Source organism: Artemia sp. Qi Xiang Cuo, chromosome 10, assembly GCF_049724085.1.
Source record: "Artemia sp. Qi Xiang Cuo chromosome 10, ASM4972408v1, whole genome shotgun sequence".
NCBI lineage: Eukaryota > Metazoa > Arthropoda > Branchiopoda > Anostraca > Artemiidae > Artemia > Artemia sp. Qi Xiang Cuo.
Window position 1 is genome coordinate 18,822,407 of NC_142803.1, and position 17,199 is coordinate 18,839,605.

Sequence of the window (17,199 nt, forward strand, 5' to 3'; positions counted from 1 at the left end):
AGCAAAAACCATGAATTAGTCATCAAGGTCACCAGCGTCATAACCTCATAACGTTAAATTAGTTTGTCAGCTTGGTTGAGTAACTACAATTTTTATGCCAGACGATTATGTATGATACTTGCAGAATTTTGATTCTATTTGTTCTATCTTTCTATTTGTTCTAAATCAAACTAAATACTTCAGCTCAAAGGAAGAGGAATATCTCCTTTAGAGTGATAAATAACAGTTCGAATAGGGATAAATCCTTTTTAAACATAGGGAAGAAAGAATCGCAAAGAATTTCATATATTTCGATTACATTTACAGTGATCGTATTCAGTAGAAATACTGATGAAATACGTCACCAGTATTTCTACTGATCACTGTACACGTGCTCGAAATATCTAGCGTTTTTGTGATCGTTTTTCATCGTCTATTAAAAGGATTTATCCCTATTCCAACCGTTATTTATGTGACGTACGCTGTGTAAGTGGACGCGCGCTGGGTTGAGAATTCTTTGTCCAATGGGCACAGGTTCGATCCCCGGCGTGGCAAGATATTTGGGTTTGGGATGCGGGTCAGTGGTGTGACTCTGTAAGCTTAGCCAGAGTCGACCCAGCTCTAAATGGGTACCTGGAGAAATCTGGGATAGGTAAGCAGGAAGGGTGTGCGAAAGCACAGGATGGCTGGCCCCCAGCCCCCCATTGCACTTCCTGGCTGAAGGGCCACGAAACGGAGCTCAGCAGCGCTGGTTTGGACCTTAAGGGTCTAGGGCCTTCATACTTAGTCTTTTACTTTACAACTGTTATTTATCTTCATGGACAGGCAGTATGGTCTTCGAAATTACCTAATTCTTTAGGGGCGGGGAACAACATGTATCCTCACTTTTGGCCCTCCGATTACTTTATATTTTTTACAGTAGCTCTAGAACTTCTAATTCCCGATAGGAACAACTCCGCCACCAAGTGCCTGTTCTCTATAGGAAATATCCGAAAAAGAATAAACAATTAATGGAAGACACTTAGCTATTTACAAAGTCAACGCTACTGCGGTAGCTCTGGTGACCGTTCGGGTTGCAACTAAGAAAATATTTGTGATGGACTTGTTAAAATGCGTGAAAAACTTGATGTTTAAGTTTCAGAATGCACTGCCACTTGGCAGCGTTAGACCTGCTTTCGCACCAGAAAAGAAAATTACCCCATGCCCCATCAAATTTTGACTTTAGACCAGAGTTGCCACTAGCCCAAGAAAAAAATTACAAGGCATATCTTTACACTGGAAAATTTTTGTCATGACATTTCTGTTTTTTTTGGGGGGGGGGGTTACTCTTAACTAAAGAGTCTGCGTTTTATATCTAGAATCTGTTTTAAAGACTAATAAATCATGAACTCTCCCAATTCTTGAATTTTTTAGTGTATTTTCTAAGGAATAATTACAAAAAGATTTTTGGTTAAAAACCAATGTGAATTTTTAGGCTACAGCACGAAACTTTCGTTTACGAAAAAATTCAGCAAGAAAAAATGGTTTTAATTTTAATAAAGCAGTGAAACAGAAATAACAACAAATAAACTGTTTTTTACTGTTTTATAATACCGTTTAATAAATGTGTTTTACTGTTTGTTACAAATAAAATATTTTTAAACAGCCATACTGCTTTTCCATTTACGAAAAAGTTAAGCAAGAAAAAACGGGTTTTGATTGAATAAAGTAGTGAAACAATTAATAACAACAAATAAACATTTAATTAAAAAAAACTCCGAATATTTCGACCCCACGTCCGGGAGCCTTTCTCAACGGAAAAAAAATTCCGCTTAAGAAGGCTAAATAGATCTTGTGCCTAATCTATTAAAGGATAATGACTGACACGTTTCCCACCTCGCCAGGATTGCCATCCGGTGAGAAAAAATCACTAGATTCTTAAGAAAATCACTAATTCAGCACATAAATCACTAGATTATTAACCAGAAATCACTATAAATCACTAGAATTATAATACTCTTTTTCGTTGTAATTAATCATTTTTTGGTTCTTTACCATGTTCTATACAGGCCCACCTACAGGAAGGGGGTAACATCACCCCTAGATGTGGAAAAATATCTTTAGTTTGATGGTTGTTTTTTCTCAAACGAAAAATACCCTTGAAATGTGAAGAAATGCTTTTTTGCATCTTTATGCGGAGAATGGAACAAAATTATTGCTTCCTCCCTGTTCCCGAATTGGTACCTTTGGCTTATACTCCGATCACTGAAAATTGGTTATCAGTGATCTAGTCGCAATATTTTCCTTTTTCTTTTTAGTTTTTTTCCTTGTCGATCTAAAACCCCTTTTTTTTCCAAAAAATATAGATACTGTTATTCTTTTTACTCTACTTGAGCTAGTATAATTACTAGGACAGCAGCGAAAATTTTGAAAATGGCCTTTTTATAATTCCATCGAAAAAATGTGTCCCACTCTACACAAATTTCGTTAAGCATCGGTCTTATTGCTTCTTATATATAAAGAGGTACTTGTTAATTATACAAAACACATCCAAGAAGAAAAGTTTTGTTAATCCTAATGAAATATACCAAAATCTGATGAAAATATTAATCTTAAATTTTTGGTAAATGGAAAAGCAGTGTGGTCTAAGAACCTATTTACGAATAGTGTTATTGCAATTGTTTATACTTATCATAAGGAATAACTGGCAAATACTAAGAGATTCAGAAGATTCTGCTAGATGTTAAATAAATATTTAAACTAATACTAAATATTTCATAAATATCACTGTAATTTACCAGCCTTTATACTCTGTAATTTGCTGCGTAATAATAACTACATAATATGTAGAAGACTATTAAAAGTAAAACTTAGAAAATGTTTACTAATAAATTTATTTAGAAAAATTTTATTTGGGAAATGAATTTACTAAGAACAACTTTACTTAGAAGCTCGAGAAAAATCAGACTAAATAGTATCAATAATATTGAGCGCAAAGTATCTTTAAGTTGAAGCTATCGGTTGTTTTAAAAGTCAAAGAATTTTAATTAAAATCAAATCATTAGATTCGGTATATCAGAGAACCTTACTGTAGAGGTTTCAAGCCCCTATCTGCAAAAGTATTGAATTTTGTTATATTTGCCAGAAGAAAAATCACGGATGCGTGTTAATTTCCTTTTTTCTTCTCATAGCGATCATATCGAACAAGCGGTTCTAGAACATCGAGAGACGGCTCATTTGAACGGAAATTAAAATTTCTGGTGTCCCTTTGATTTGACCAAAAAGGTCAGATGGCTGCTAGCCCCCCTCTCATGTCCTTTTCCCCCAAAATTGTTCGATCAAAAGTTTGAGATAGCCATTTTGTTTAGCATTAGTTGAAAGGTTCCAAAACTATACCTTTAGATTTAACATGACCCACGCAGCCCCTGAGGAAAGGTCTTAGAATGAAAGTATGCTAAAGATAATTTGCTAAGAATAATAAGGATAATGTATGATCTTTCAAAACCAGTTTCATAGCCACAAAGACAAATAACAGGTGACAAAATGGATTAGACTTGTATAACTTGGGCTTTATATTTGCAAATTAGGGGAGGGGGGGGGGTAAGATTAGGTTACTTTACCCCAAACCTCCCTAATGTGCAATTATATAGCCCAAATTATATTATCAAATTATATATAATATCTGAAGTATTATATTTTCATCAGATTTTGGTATATTTCATTAGGATTAACATAACTTTTCCTCTTGGATGTGTTCCGTATAATTATCAAGTGCCTCTTTATTTATAAGACGCAATAAGACCGATGCTTAACGAAATTTGTGAAGAGTCGGGCACATTTTTCCATGGAATTAAAAAAAGACCATTTTCAAAATTGTCGCTGGTGTCCCAGTAATTATACTAGCTCAAATAGAATAAAAGGAATAACAGTATTTATATTTTTTGGGGAAAAATGAGGTTTTTGATCGACAAGGAAAGAAAATAAAAAAAGGTAAATATTTCGACTAGATTACCGATAACCAATTTTCAGTGATCGGAGTATAAGCCAAAGGTACCAATTCAGGAACAGGGAGGAAGCAATGATTTTGTTAGATTCTCCGCATAAAGATGCAAAAAGGCATTTCTCCAAATTTCAAGGGTATTTTTCGCTTGAGAAAAAACCCCCATCAAACTAAAGGTATTTTTTCACATCTAGGGTGTAATTTTACCCCCTTCCTGTAGGTGGGCCTGTATAGAATATGATAAGGAAACAGAACAATTATTAACTACAATGATAAAGAATACTATAATTCTAGTGGTCTCTAGTGATTTCTGGTCAATAGTCTAATGATTTATGCGTTGATTTAGTGATTTTTTTCAAGAATGTAGTGAATTTTTTCCCACCGGAAGGCAATCCTGGCGGAATGGGAAAACGTTTAGTTCGTTATTCTGTAATAGATTAAGCAAAAAATCTTTTTAGCCTTCTAAGCAGAATTTTTTTCCTAATTTCTACAGCACTATTCTTTATACATTTTGAAATATTGGTAAAATATTCAAGAATTGCTTCTTATGTTCATTTTATTTATTTGTTATTCTTTCTCTGAGGCTGCGTAATTTTGCTTAAGGGGGGATTTTCCACGGGGAGGGAGAATTATCCTGGAGGGAATTTTTGGGTCGGTAGGTTCCGCGGGGTGTATTTTACGGGGGGAATGTTCCGCGAAGCTAATTCTTTTTTTTAAGACTATTTACCAGTTTAATTTCTATATTTGCCGTCATTTATTCTCACCTATCCTTTTTTTTTTTTTGTTTAGCAGGTGTCGCTTGTCCGATCACTAATTCAGACCGGTCAAGTGGCAATCCTCCGATTCTCTGAGGTCATTTACGTCTCGCAAAACACTAAGTCAAGGTCATTTACGTCTCGCAAAACACTAAGTCAAGAACACTCGCATCACTAATAGTGTTGCGAGTGTTCCGATTTTCTGAGGTCATTTACGTCTCGCAAAACACTACGTCAAGTACAAATAATCAGGCTTGTTGGATAAGGAGCATATAAAAAAGGGCACTATAATGGTCTAGTATTGCTTCCTTTTTTTGGAAAGGATTGAGCAATTCAAATATCCATAAGCAGCCCCCCTCACCAAATAAGAACTACTAAGGTGTTTTTATTTTAAGTTTCAGAATTGACACTTCCTATTCACTTGTATAAGTCAATAATGTTTCATCTCTAATTGTTTTTTTTTCAGTGCAGGAGCGAGCAAAAGAAATTTGTAAGGAAGTCGTTAAGTTCTAAGAATCTTGAATCAGCGGAAATTGGAAGAAATAATTCGAAACTTCCGTTCTCCACCGTGTCCTACAAACAGAATAATCAGTCTTATTTGTCAACGCTGCTTTATGTTTGGTTTATAGAAGTGCTTAAAAAGGGATACAGCACATATTTGGAAGCAAAAGACCTTGGCCCCATTCCAGAGGAAGAAAGTAGCAAATCATTAATTGAGAAGTATTACATCTCAAAGGCAGCCTCAGTAAATACAATTTTTTTTGTTAATGGTTGTTCGCAATAGGAGGGTTTCATAATAGAGTATCCTTTCTGTAAACGTATTATGCATGACCTTAAAATAGTAATTTAAAAATAGATCATATTTTAGCGTAGTAAAGTCGTTAATTAACGTATATTTTATGTAAACGTTATAAACGTGATTTCACCTAAACGTAAACAAAATTTAGGTTATTGGTACTTTCGCATTATACCCAACATATTCGAGAAGTGAATTCAGATTAATCATAATGACATGTACCAAAAGATGGTGAAAAATACGACCAAGAATTATGGAAAGCATGCCACCCAAAACGCATTATATTAAATGCCTAACCTAGCATAACCTAATCTAACCAAAATACCAACTCTATATATTAAATATTTAAATAAAATATACCTATAACGTAGCTTTTCCACTGAGCCTAAGTTAATTGTCTCTGAATATAGACAGTTAAAAACCAGTTTTTCTCATATCTAAGAGAGCGAACTTTTCGAGTGCGTTTGGTATAATACGTAAGTACCGGGACTTATGTAATACAGCCACACACTCTAGTTCTTCATCTGAGTAGAACCGGTTTCTCTTAACATTGGTGAAATGTATTTAGTTTGCGATTCGTATTGGTACAGAATTGTGTCTAAACTAACCTAAGAGAACCTAACCTAGGATAGGTTATCTGGTTCTAGGTGTTTACCCCACGGCGATTACCCCCCCCCCCTGGAAAATACCCCCCCGTCAAAAACTCCCCCAGGAAAGTACGTTCCCAGGGAAAATACCCCCCGTGGGAAATAATCCGTCGAAAATACCCCCCCCCCCCGGAAAATACCCCCCAAGGATAATACAATCCCGGTAAGTACCCCCCGTAGAAAATAAGGCTTTCCAAGTTTGAGAATTTTATTTAAGTTTTATTTTTTTAATTTCCGTAGGGGAAAGGAGTTTTGGTACTGTGTATTATGGGCAACTCACTCAAGTTTACGCTGTGTAAAACTCGAGAACAAAACCGGTGTCTTCGTTAGTTTTTTTTACAGCTTAGCGCGAGACAAGACAAAGACAAGTTACAGAATATATGGGAAATATATAATTTGTGCTATATATTTGCACATAAAGGGGGGGATAAAGTATTCGGAGAGTTTGAAGTCAGAAAATAATTCTTACTTTATAATATGCAGAATAATTGTACCAACTTTACCCCCCCCCCCCTAATGTGCAAATATATAGCCCAAATTTGTGTCTAAAGTAACTAAGAAATAAAGTCAAATATTCTTCAAAGTAAAAACTATGGAGTATAATAGAAAAAAAAATTTAAAAAGATAAAAGATATTTTTTATATGAAAAAGACTATGTCAATAAGAAATGAGCAGAAATTAATGTAAAAAGCTTTTTCCGCAAAACAAGTTTGTCAACGAATAGTAAACAGCCTCGATAAGCCAAAAATGAGTAGAAATAAATTCATAATTTTCCAAGTGTAAAACTACCACACATCACCATAAATAGATGAATTGAACCCAAAACGAGCAGAAATTACAATAAATAACCTATTCAAACTCAAAATAGCAATAATTAGTATGAGTAGGGCTGAAAATCCCCGCACCTCCTCAAGACCAGAACATAAACAAAATACATTTTGAATGTTTTCAGTTTTTGACTTTAACAAATAAAGAAGTATTAAGACTATAAGGAATAGATATCAGAATATATATATCAAACTGACAATACACGGTTACTTTTATTTTTTTAAGTAAAGTGCAAATTATTTTCTGGTCTGAAGAAGACATGGGTGTTGTTAGTCATACTCATTTTACTTTTTGCTCGTTTTGAGTTTGACTAGGCTATCTATTGCAATTTCTGCTAGTTTTGGATTTCATTCGTTTGTTAATGGTGATTTGTGGAAGCTTTACACTTGGAAGATAAGAAAAATGAACTCGTAGAATTTGACAACGCTTTCGTCCGTAAGAACTTAAACAATTTGGAATTTGTTGGTTTCCAAAGCCAACTATCCTTTCAAAGGATAGCCAAAACTTCTCAAACTTTTTGGTGCCATACGTTTTAGCTTAAATTTGATGATTGTTCACCTATATTTTTTTTCTTCTTCAATTTTTTTTTTAATTTGGCACCCGCTATAGCCAAAAAATTGCAGAAGTTCATATGGAAGTCTTTTCAACACAAATGGGTTTTTTGTTGTTTTTCTTCTAAGTTTTTTAGACACTTCAGGTGTGTTAATTCCTGTTTTTCTTTTCCTTAGCAGTTTTTAACGAAACTAAAAACAAACTCAAATAAAATTTTCAAATTTAGAAACCTTATTTTCCACATGGGGGGGGGGCGGGTATTTTCCGCAAGGGTATTTTCCAAAGAGGGGGTATTTTACGCGGGGGTTACTATCCGTGGGGGGGGGTATTTTTCGTGGGGGGAATTTTCATGGGGCTTAAAAACTATATGGTTCACTATATTCATTTATGTTATTTTACTATGTTCATTGCCGTATATTTGGCTTTAAAATACACTTATTCATCTATCTATCAAATATGCAGAATAATTGTACCAAACACATTTTGCATGCAGACCCACTATACTTTACCCCCCCCCCCCCCTTATGTGTAAATCTATAGCCCAAATTTATTTCTAAAGTAACGAAAAATCTAAAAAAAAAAAAAAAAATGGTGTGTTCTCAAATTTTACACTGCGTAAACTTGAGTGAGTGGCGCATAATATACAAGTTCCAAAATTCCTTCCCCCAATGGAAATTAAAAATAAAACTCAAATAAAATTCTCAAATTTGGAAAGCCCTATTTTCCAAGGGGGGAATTTTCCGGGGGGTATTTACCGGGGATTATTTTCCGGGGGGTATTTTCCGGGGGTGGGTATTTTCCGCGGGGGTGTTTTCTGGGGGGGCTTTTCCGTGGGAGGTGGGTATTTTCCACGAGGGCATTTTCCGGGGGGGGGGAGGTATTTTCCTCGGGGCGGTATTTTTCGGGGGTTGTAATCACAGGAGGGAGGGGGGGGGGGAGTAAACGCCCGCCACCAGGTTATCTAACCCTTCTGGGTGGCCTGCTTTCCATAATTTTCTTCTGTAGTTTTCATTATTTTGTTTATAAAGCAGTATATTTTCATCATAATTTGGCAGGCTATATTTCATTAGGATTAACCGTCAGAGAAACCGGTTCTACTCAGATGAAGAACTTGAGTGCGGTGGCTATAATACATAAGTACATAAGTACCTTCCGATATATCGCTTGCTTTGGATAAACATTAAATGCATGACAATAAAATACCGTGTCAAAAATTAGCTTTCGAAACTTGTCTATTACTGAAGAAATTTAAGAAAAAACAAGAGTGAGAGTTTCACTTCTTGAAAAATAAGCTCCTTTTTTTGGACAAAATAATTTCGGTTTCAAAAATAATGTTTTAGCTAACGCTTTGAATCAAAGACTTAGTTAACGGGTAAACCCTTCTTACTAAGGTTTATTTGATTGGCTATTCCTATTAGTTGAAGTAGGGAGTCTTCTTCTTTTTTGAATTATTTTGGAGATGCTTTCGAATAACCTTAAAATACAGTATTTTTTCTTCTTTTTCTTGTTTGATTTATTACGGAGAAGTTTTCACATAATGTCATCACCGTAATCTAATTCCGGACCCTGCGCAATTTCTTTCTGCTAACCTAAGAATTGATGATAAATGGCTAGCTTTAGCGAAATTCTGAGAAGTTCGAACAGACCGAATTGCAACACTGACTTTTCTTTCGAATCATTCAATCAGTAAATTCATAACTAAAAACACTTCAGCACAGGGACCTACCCTATGGATTAAATTTATTTCAAATTACATATTTGAAACAAAGCAACGAGATACGCAGTGCACAAGTCAAACACCCTTTCACAAAAAAAATTGCAACTCGGCCCAGGATCGTTCGTCCCATTAGTAAAATAATAATAAAAACATTAAATAAATATAAAATGACTTTGTTTCTGATTTCTTTAATTTTTTTCTGTTCTTCTTCTTCTTCATGTTATTTCTTATTTTCTCTTTTGTGTTTTTCTTTTATTAATAAAAATTCTAGTATTCTAGTGCTTAGTCTCTACTTTTTGCTTTCATATCTGTTTTGAAATTTAGTGTACGGTTTATTGTAGTTGCAGTTTTATCATTGTATTGGTACGCCTCCTACAAGCTAAGCTTCCTGGACAGTAGGCCTACTTCTTAAATATTTTTATAGTATGAATAAGATGACAAGCGTGATGAGTAACTGAGTATCCTGGCATTAGCCAAGCCCTGGTAATAGTTAAATCAGAGAGAAAAAGATGTACCAATATAATTTTTTTATGCCAAAAAGTATACTTATTTCAATTGGCTTATATTTTACATTAATTGTTCCTTTTTGGGCCAATTACATTATTACTGAAGTGTACGTCAGACAGGTAGGTTATGCCAAATAGCCCTGTTTTTCTACCCAGTTGTAGTTGCCTGTTTTTACAATTTCAAATTTCGACGGAAAAAACGGAAAAACTGAAAGAACGGAAAACGGAAAGAACTGAAAATTCGATTGGTTCTTTTATATGAAATTATAAGCAACTAAAAAAAACGAATTTTTTAATCACAACATCTTTTAAAAGTAAATGCTTCGTATTCTTTGTGGCTACGGAGGGTGTACTTCTATTTTTAAACTACCCCTAGGGTATCATTTGTTTACAACATAATGAGCAGGTCCTCCCTTGAAGAGGGGTTCTAGGGCCCGAAATGCATAGAGTAGTGTATTTTTAGAGGGGGAGAGACTATCAAATTAAACATAGAAACACCGTGTAAATCATAAAAAAAAATTAAGAGGTTTAAGAAGAAAAAATAGAATCGTGATATTTTAATCGTGACTTGCTGAGTCCAAACCACCCGTGAAACATGTGGAACTGTGTACGAACCACCCTAGAGGTGTTTGTTGGCCTTATCTACATGTCTTTTCTTCCTGAATCACCTCGTTCATACACGTTTCCAAAAAAGTTACCCTTACGAAGGGTTATCTTCATAACGAGTATATATATATATATATATATATATATATATATATATATATATATATATATATATATATATATATATATATATATATATATATATATATATATATACATATATATATACATATATATATATATATATATATATATATATATATATATATATATACACATATATATATATATATATATACATATATATATATATATATATATATATATATATATATATATATATATATATATATATATATATATATATATATATATATATATATATATATATATATATATATAGATATATATATATACATATATATATATAAATATATATATATATATATATATATATATATATATATATATATATATATATATATATATATATATATATATATATATATATATATATATATATATATATATATATATATATATATATATATATATATATATATATATATATATATATATATATATATATATATATATATATATATATATATATATATATATATATATATATATATATACTCGTTATGAAGATAACCCTTCGTAAGGGTAACTTTTGGAAACGTGTATGAACGAGGTGATTCAGGAAGAAAAGACATGTAGATAAGGCCAACAAACACCTCTAGGGTGGTTCGTACACAGTTCCACATGTTTCACGGGTGGTTTGGACTCAGCAAGTCACGATTAAAATATCACGATTCTATTTTTCTTCTTAAACCTCTTAATTTTTTTTATGATTTACACGGTGTTTCTATGTTTAATTTGATAGTCTCTCCCCTCTAAAAATACACTACTCTATGCATTTCGGGCCCTAGAACCCCTCTTCAAGGGAGGACCTGCTCATTATGTTGTAAACAAATGATACCCTAGGGGTAGTTTAAAAATAGAAGTACACCCTCCGTAGCCACAAAGAATACGAAGCATTTACTTTTAAAAGATGTTGTGATTAAAAAAATTCGTTTTTTTTAGTTGCTTATAATTTCATATAAAAGAACCAATCGAATTTTCAGTTCTTTCCGTTTTCCGTTCTTTCAGTTTTTCCGTTTTTTCCGTCGAAATTTGAAATTGTAAAAACAGGCAACTACAACTGGGTAGAAAAACAGGGCTATTTGGCATAACCTACCTGTCTGACGTACACTTCAGTAATAATGTAATTGGCCCAAAAAGGAACAATTAATGTAAAATATAAGCCAATTGAAATAAGTATACTTTTATATATATATATATATATATATATATATATATATATATATATATATATATATATATATATATATATATATATATATATATATATATATATATATATATATATATATATATATATATATATATATATATATATATATATATATATATATATATATATATATATATATATATATATATATATATATATATATATATATATATATATATATATATATATATATATATATGTGTATATATATATAAAAAAAACTTTTACAACTGTAAGGGAGGAGAGAAGTTTGACCCCATCAAATTGAAAAAATGATACTGGTGCATTATGCGGGCTCCGCGAAGAAGTCAAGTTTGGTTAGTGCTAATGAAATAAAATAGGATGAATATATAATAGTTTAGAAACAAATTTGTGCTATATTTGCACATTAGGGGTGTGGAGGGGGGTTGGATAAAGCATAGCATATATTAATTACGTGACCTAACCTAACCTAGGTAGCTCCCCCTCTAAACTCCATAAACAATCGTTTAAATATTGTAACTCATTGAGAAACAAAATTTTGCAATCATTTGTCTATAGCGGCCTCTTGCAAATAGCCCGTTTGACGGGTTTTGTGACTGGTTTCCTTGATTAGCGGTGGGCCCGCATAATGCACCAGTACCGAAAAAAACATCAGTTTCTTTTCTTTCGAAGGTTTACCCTGGTTCATTGAATATAGAGTAGACTTTACTTGATTTCAAAAGCAGTATATGCTTCTTTTAATTAGGTTAACACAATAATAACAATGATAAGGTCAAAATTCGAATAGTTTCAAAATTTTTAGTTCTGCATGGTGTAGAAAACCTATTGAAAGGCCACGAATGCTATAAACAACTGTTTAACTCTCAATTTCGGATTTTCCAGGGGTGTAAAAGTGGATAAATACTTTACCATACCTAATTCAACAATAGAGGAAAGAAGATTAATTTTTACCACATCACTGAAAAACTATTGTTTTTACAGTTTAAAATTTTTTTTATCCATATGCCAAGTAAATTATCTTATAGCCTAAGTTATCTAATTTCAGAAGTTGTGTCCTTAAATGCAAACGAAAGCTAAAACTTCCACTTACAGCTGTTTCGTTTCATTAAAGTCCTCAAAGCAAGCGTAAAGAATTTTTTTTTTTTTTTTTTTTTGCTGTGGCAAAGGGCATGACAGAAAAACTTGGAAAGGGTACAGAGACTGTAAGCCAGGAAAGACTGGACTTAACTTCACATTATACATAATCAGGGTTGCAATCAGCCCTAAGAAATGTCAAAAATATATACTCTGAGAATTGATAACTGTGATTTAGACCATGGTATGATTCTAAAGATCGCAGCACTTATGTTTTATACGCTTTCAGCTCTTGACTCATTCTTATGTCCAAGATCCAATGAAGTGTTTGACTGCATTAGGATGTGTCTACTACCTTAAGCTCGATGATTAATAGCCATTCTCTGTCCCAGCAACAGCCATATTTTCTGAATCCATCAGGTGGTTCTAGGTCAGGCTTGATAGGTGTGTTGTCTTTTGACCACCGGCTCATTACCCCGGCTCATAAATTGCCACCGGCTCATAAATTTAACCACCGGCTCATAAATTGCAGCACATCACGCACTGCTTCGATATTGTCTTGTTGGGAAGCCGTGCTACCAGTTAAGTGCATTTGCGCCAAATGGTTACTTTTGCAGTAGATTGCCCTTACACCGGGTTGTATCCATGGTGGGGAGAGTTGCCCGGTTTGAACACTCCCTTAGAAATTTTGTCCGACTTGTACAGAATTAACGAAAATACATGTAAACAAAGTTCATGGCGTCTTGTGAATGTTTTTTTACCACTGCCCCTCCCCCCATCGGGACAAAAATACCCTCCCATCTGAACTAAAATCCTGGATATAACCTTACCTGGATACTTCCCATATGGCCCCTTTTATCTACAAATGGCGGCTTCGGTTCATTTTCACTTTTATAGTTACAGTAGTATATCTTATATTAGCCATTTGGTAGCACTTCGTGTCCGTAGCAAGTAGATTATAGAGATAAATATAATATAATCCTTTCATAAAGTGTCAATATATACGGTAGATTGGAAGATTAGGAATAAAGAAGTTCAGTTAAAGAGCTTGGAGAGTGGAGATGTCACTTAGAGGAGTGGAGGTGGGATTGGTAAAAAAAAAGAAGAGTCTGGTGGAGAACCATTGATGCTAGATATAATAATGCAGTGTGGAGTTTAACCAAATTGCGAGAATTGATCCAACACACAATATCGTACTTGTTTGAGTTGATCCAATTTAAAAGAGTCAATGTGAAGTTTTTTACACTCTTTAGGTACTCTTATGGGCTGAGTCTGAACGTTATCTTCTCGTACAATATCCGTCTTTTTTATAACCAGCTCTATACAATATCCTTTCTGGCTTGGGCTCAAAACTCTCCCCCCTTCCTTCTCCCCATCTGGAGAGAAAAACCCAAGCTAGGCTTCAGGCAGGCAACAGTATTTTCTCTTTCTTTTGAATTTTTTTAATTTCTTTGTCTTTTTCTTTATTTTTTCACTTTTAGCTATTGTTTTCGTTTATATAATTTTGCCTATATTTTTTTGAAGCACGATGTTTCACCTGTTCCAAAATTTTGGTTAGTTTTGAAAGAACCACTGCTAGTGAGCGGCTTATTGAAGCTAGTTGGTGATGTGTTAGCCATCATACCCTCACTTTGTGTTTCTGCTATCATTGAATATGTTTCAACTAATGAACAGTCTTCAGGATCAATGCTTCATTCTAACTCAGTAAGTATTACATTCAAAATATTTTGACAGAAATATGGCCACACCAGGTTAAAATGCATTCCTTACAAAGTTCAGTTTTTCGTTCCAGTTTTCAGTCACCTTTGTGTTTCCAGGATTACCAACATTTCCCATGCAGAGAAAATTAGGCCATTTTCGTGTTCTAAATCAAGACAACTGAAAAGGGACATCCGTAGATCCCGAAGACTTCACTGTTCGGTAAAGCATGGCTAATAACCATGTATGTTTCATCTAACTCAAAAGTTTTTTTTTATAGGAAATGTGTTTTATTTCGTATTGGTGAATGCATAAAAAATGTCATATAAGTTTGTAAATATCCCTAAACCCCTCTTTTTAGTAAATCTCAGGCATATCAAGTGCATGATCCGACAATATTAATATACCTTGACAATATACCTTGTTTAATCAGTAGGTTTTAACAATCTTTGATGCCGTGTTAAAGGGATCTATAAGATAGCCTTGATGAGATAAAACCTTCTGGAAAGTCAGTACAACTAGGACGTGAAGTACTAGACAAATCTTATCTAATGTTCATACATTAAAAATATGTAATGACCAAATTCCGCTAAGATCCTAAAAAGCTTTTTAGCCAAGCTCTGTTCTTCAGCCTTTAAGTATATCCTTCTTTAAGTAATTAAATAAAAAAAAAACTTCTTTTAACTGAAAGAAGGAGCAACATTAAAACTTAAAACGAAAAGAAATTATTCTGTATATGAAAGGGGCTATCCCCTCATCCCCGCCTCGCTCTTTACGCTAAAGTTTGACTTTACCACAACACTATTTTTTTTAAACAATAAAAAACTTTAGCGTAAAGAGCGAGGCATTGAGGAGGGGACAGCCCCTTTCATACACGGAATAATTTATGTTCGTTTTATGTTTTAATATTGCTCGTTGTTTTCAGTTCAAAAAAAAAACTTGTTTTTTATTGAATTTATGAACGTTTTTAAATTAATACAGGTTTTAATTTTGGCCCACCGCCCATTAATAATTAAAACGAAATTTGCATATTCATTTTACTTTTTTTGGCTAAATGGCTTTCTCGAAAGCTGTTTAATGTTACTTACGATATGTTTTTATTAGTAATAAATATACGTACCTTACGAATAAACTTATGCACCGAACTTCTATGTTCGTATATTTTTGTTACGGATATTAGGGGGGTTTTACCCCCTAGTCATTACCTTGCTCTTTACGCTCAAGTTCGAATAGTTTCCAATTTTTTAAGAATGACCCCTTAATCACAAAGGCCATTAATTAGAATAAATAACTCTCATTAAAGTACTAAAAAAAACTTTAGCGTAAAGAGCGAGGTATTGACTAAAGGGCGAACCCAATCACATAAGTAACAGTTTCTGTTCGTTTTAAGTTTTGATGTTGAAAAGTTTTCAGTTGAAAACCTGTTTTTTTTTTATTTATTTTCTGATCTTTTTCTAAATAATGAGAGGGAAATCCGGTGCCCCCTTCATAGAAATTTCTATCCCCCCCGTGAACAGTTTCTCCATGAAAATATCCTTCCACGTTACCCCTCGATCCATCCCCCCTTACTACCAGAAAATAATTCCCCTTAAAACTTCTGTATACTTCCCAATATCCAATATTATATGTAAACATTGGGCAAAGTTCATAACTTCCAGCCCTTCCCCCGGGGACTGTGGGGGATTAAGTCATCTCAAAGACATACTTATTATTCTTTTCGACCATGCTGAAAAAAATGGCTATCTCAAAATTTTGATCGGGTGAAAAAGAATGAATGTGGGAGGGTGCCGAGTTGCTCTCCATTTTTTGGTCACTTAAAAAGGGCACTAGAACTTTTAGTTTCCGTTCGCATGAGCCCTCCCACTACCACCCCTGGGAAAAAAACACAAAAAAAAACAACAAGTAAACACGCATCGGTGATCTTTCTTCTGGCAAAAGATATAAAATTCCACATTTTTGCAGATAGGAGCTTGAATCCTCTACAGTAGGGTTCTCTGCTACGCTGAATCTGATGGTGTGATTTTCGTTAAGGTTTAGGGGGTGTTTCCCCTTTTTTTGAAAATAGGACACATTTTCTCAGGCGCGTAAATTTCGATGGGAAAGACTAAACTTGATACAACTTCAAAATTTTATATATATATATATATATATATATATATATATATATATATATATATATATATATATATATATATATATATATATATATATATATATATATATATATATATATATATATATATATATATATATATAATATATATATATATATATATATATATATATATATATATATATATATATATATATATATATATATATATATATATATATATATATATATATATAATATATATATATATATATATATATATATATATATATATATATATATATATATATATATATATATATATATATATATATATATATATATATATATATATTTATATATATTTATATTTATATATATATATATATATATATATATATTTAATTTATCTTCGTTTTAAATTTAATGTCGCTCCTTACTTTCAGTTAAAAAGACATATATTTTTTGTTTAATTTCTGAACGTTTTTGAATTAATGCAGCTTTGATTTTGGCTCACCGTACATGAATAATTAAAACGAAATTTGCATATTAATTTTACTTTTTTGACTAAATCGCTTTCTCGAAATTTTGTTCTGACGTAACTTACGAATTAACTTACGTAACGAACTTC

General features: G+C 32.8%; 1 protein-coding gene across 1 annotated transcript in view; it reads left to right on the plus strand.

Annotated features, from left to right (window-relative positions):
* The window catches only part of LOC148947542 (uncharacterized), a 68,773-nt gene that overhangs the window by 9,164 nt on the left and 42,410 nt on the right, over window positions 1-17,199 (plus strand). Inside the window, exons 3-4 of the mRNA XM_089095930.1 lie at window positions 5,180-5,458; window positions 14,303-14,482. Of these exons, the coding sequence (XP_088952056.1) occupies window positions 5,180-5,458; window positions 14,303-14,482 (459 nt within the window). The remainder of the gene's footprint in view (window positions 1-5,179; window positions 5,459-14,302; window positions 14,483-17,199) is intronic.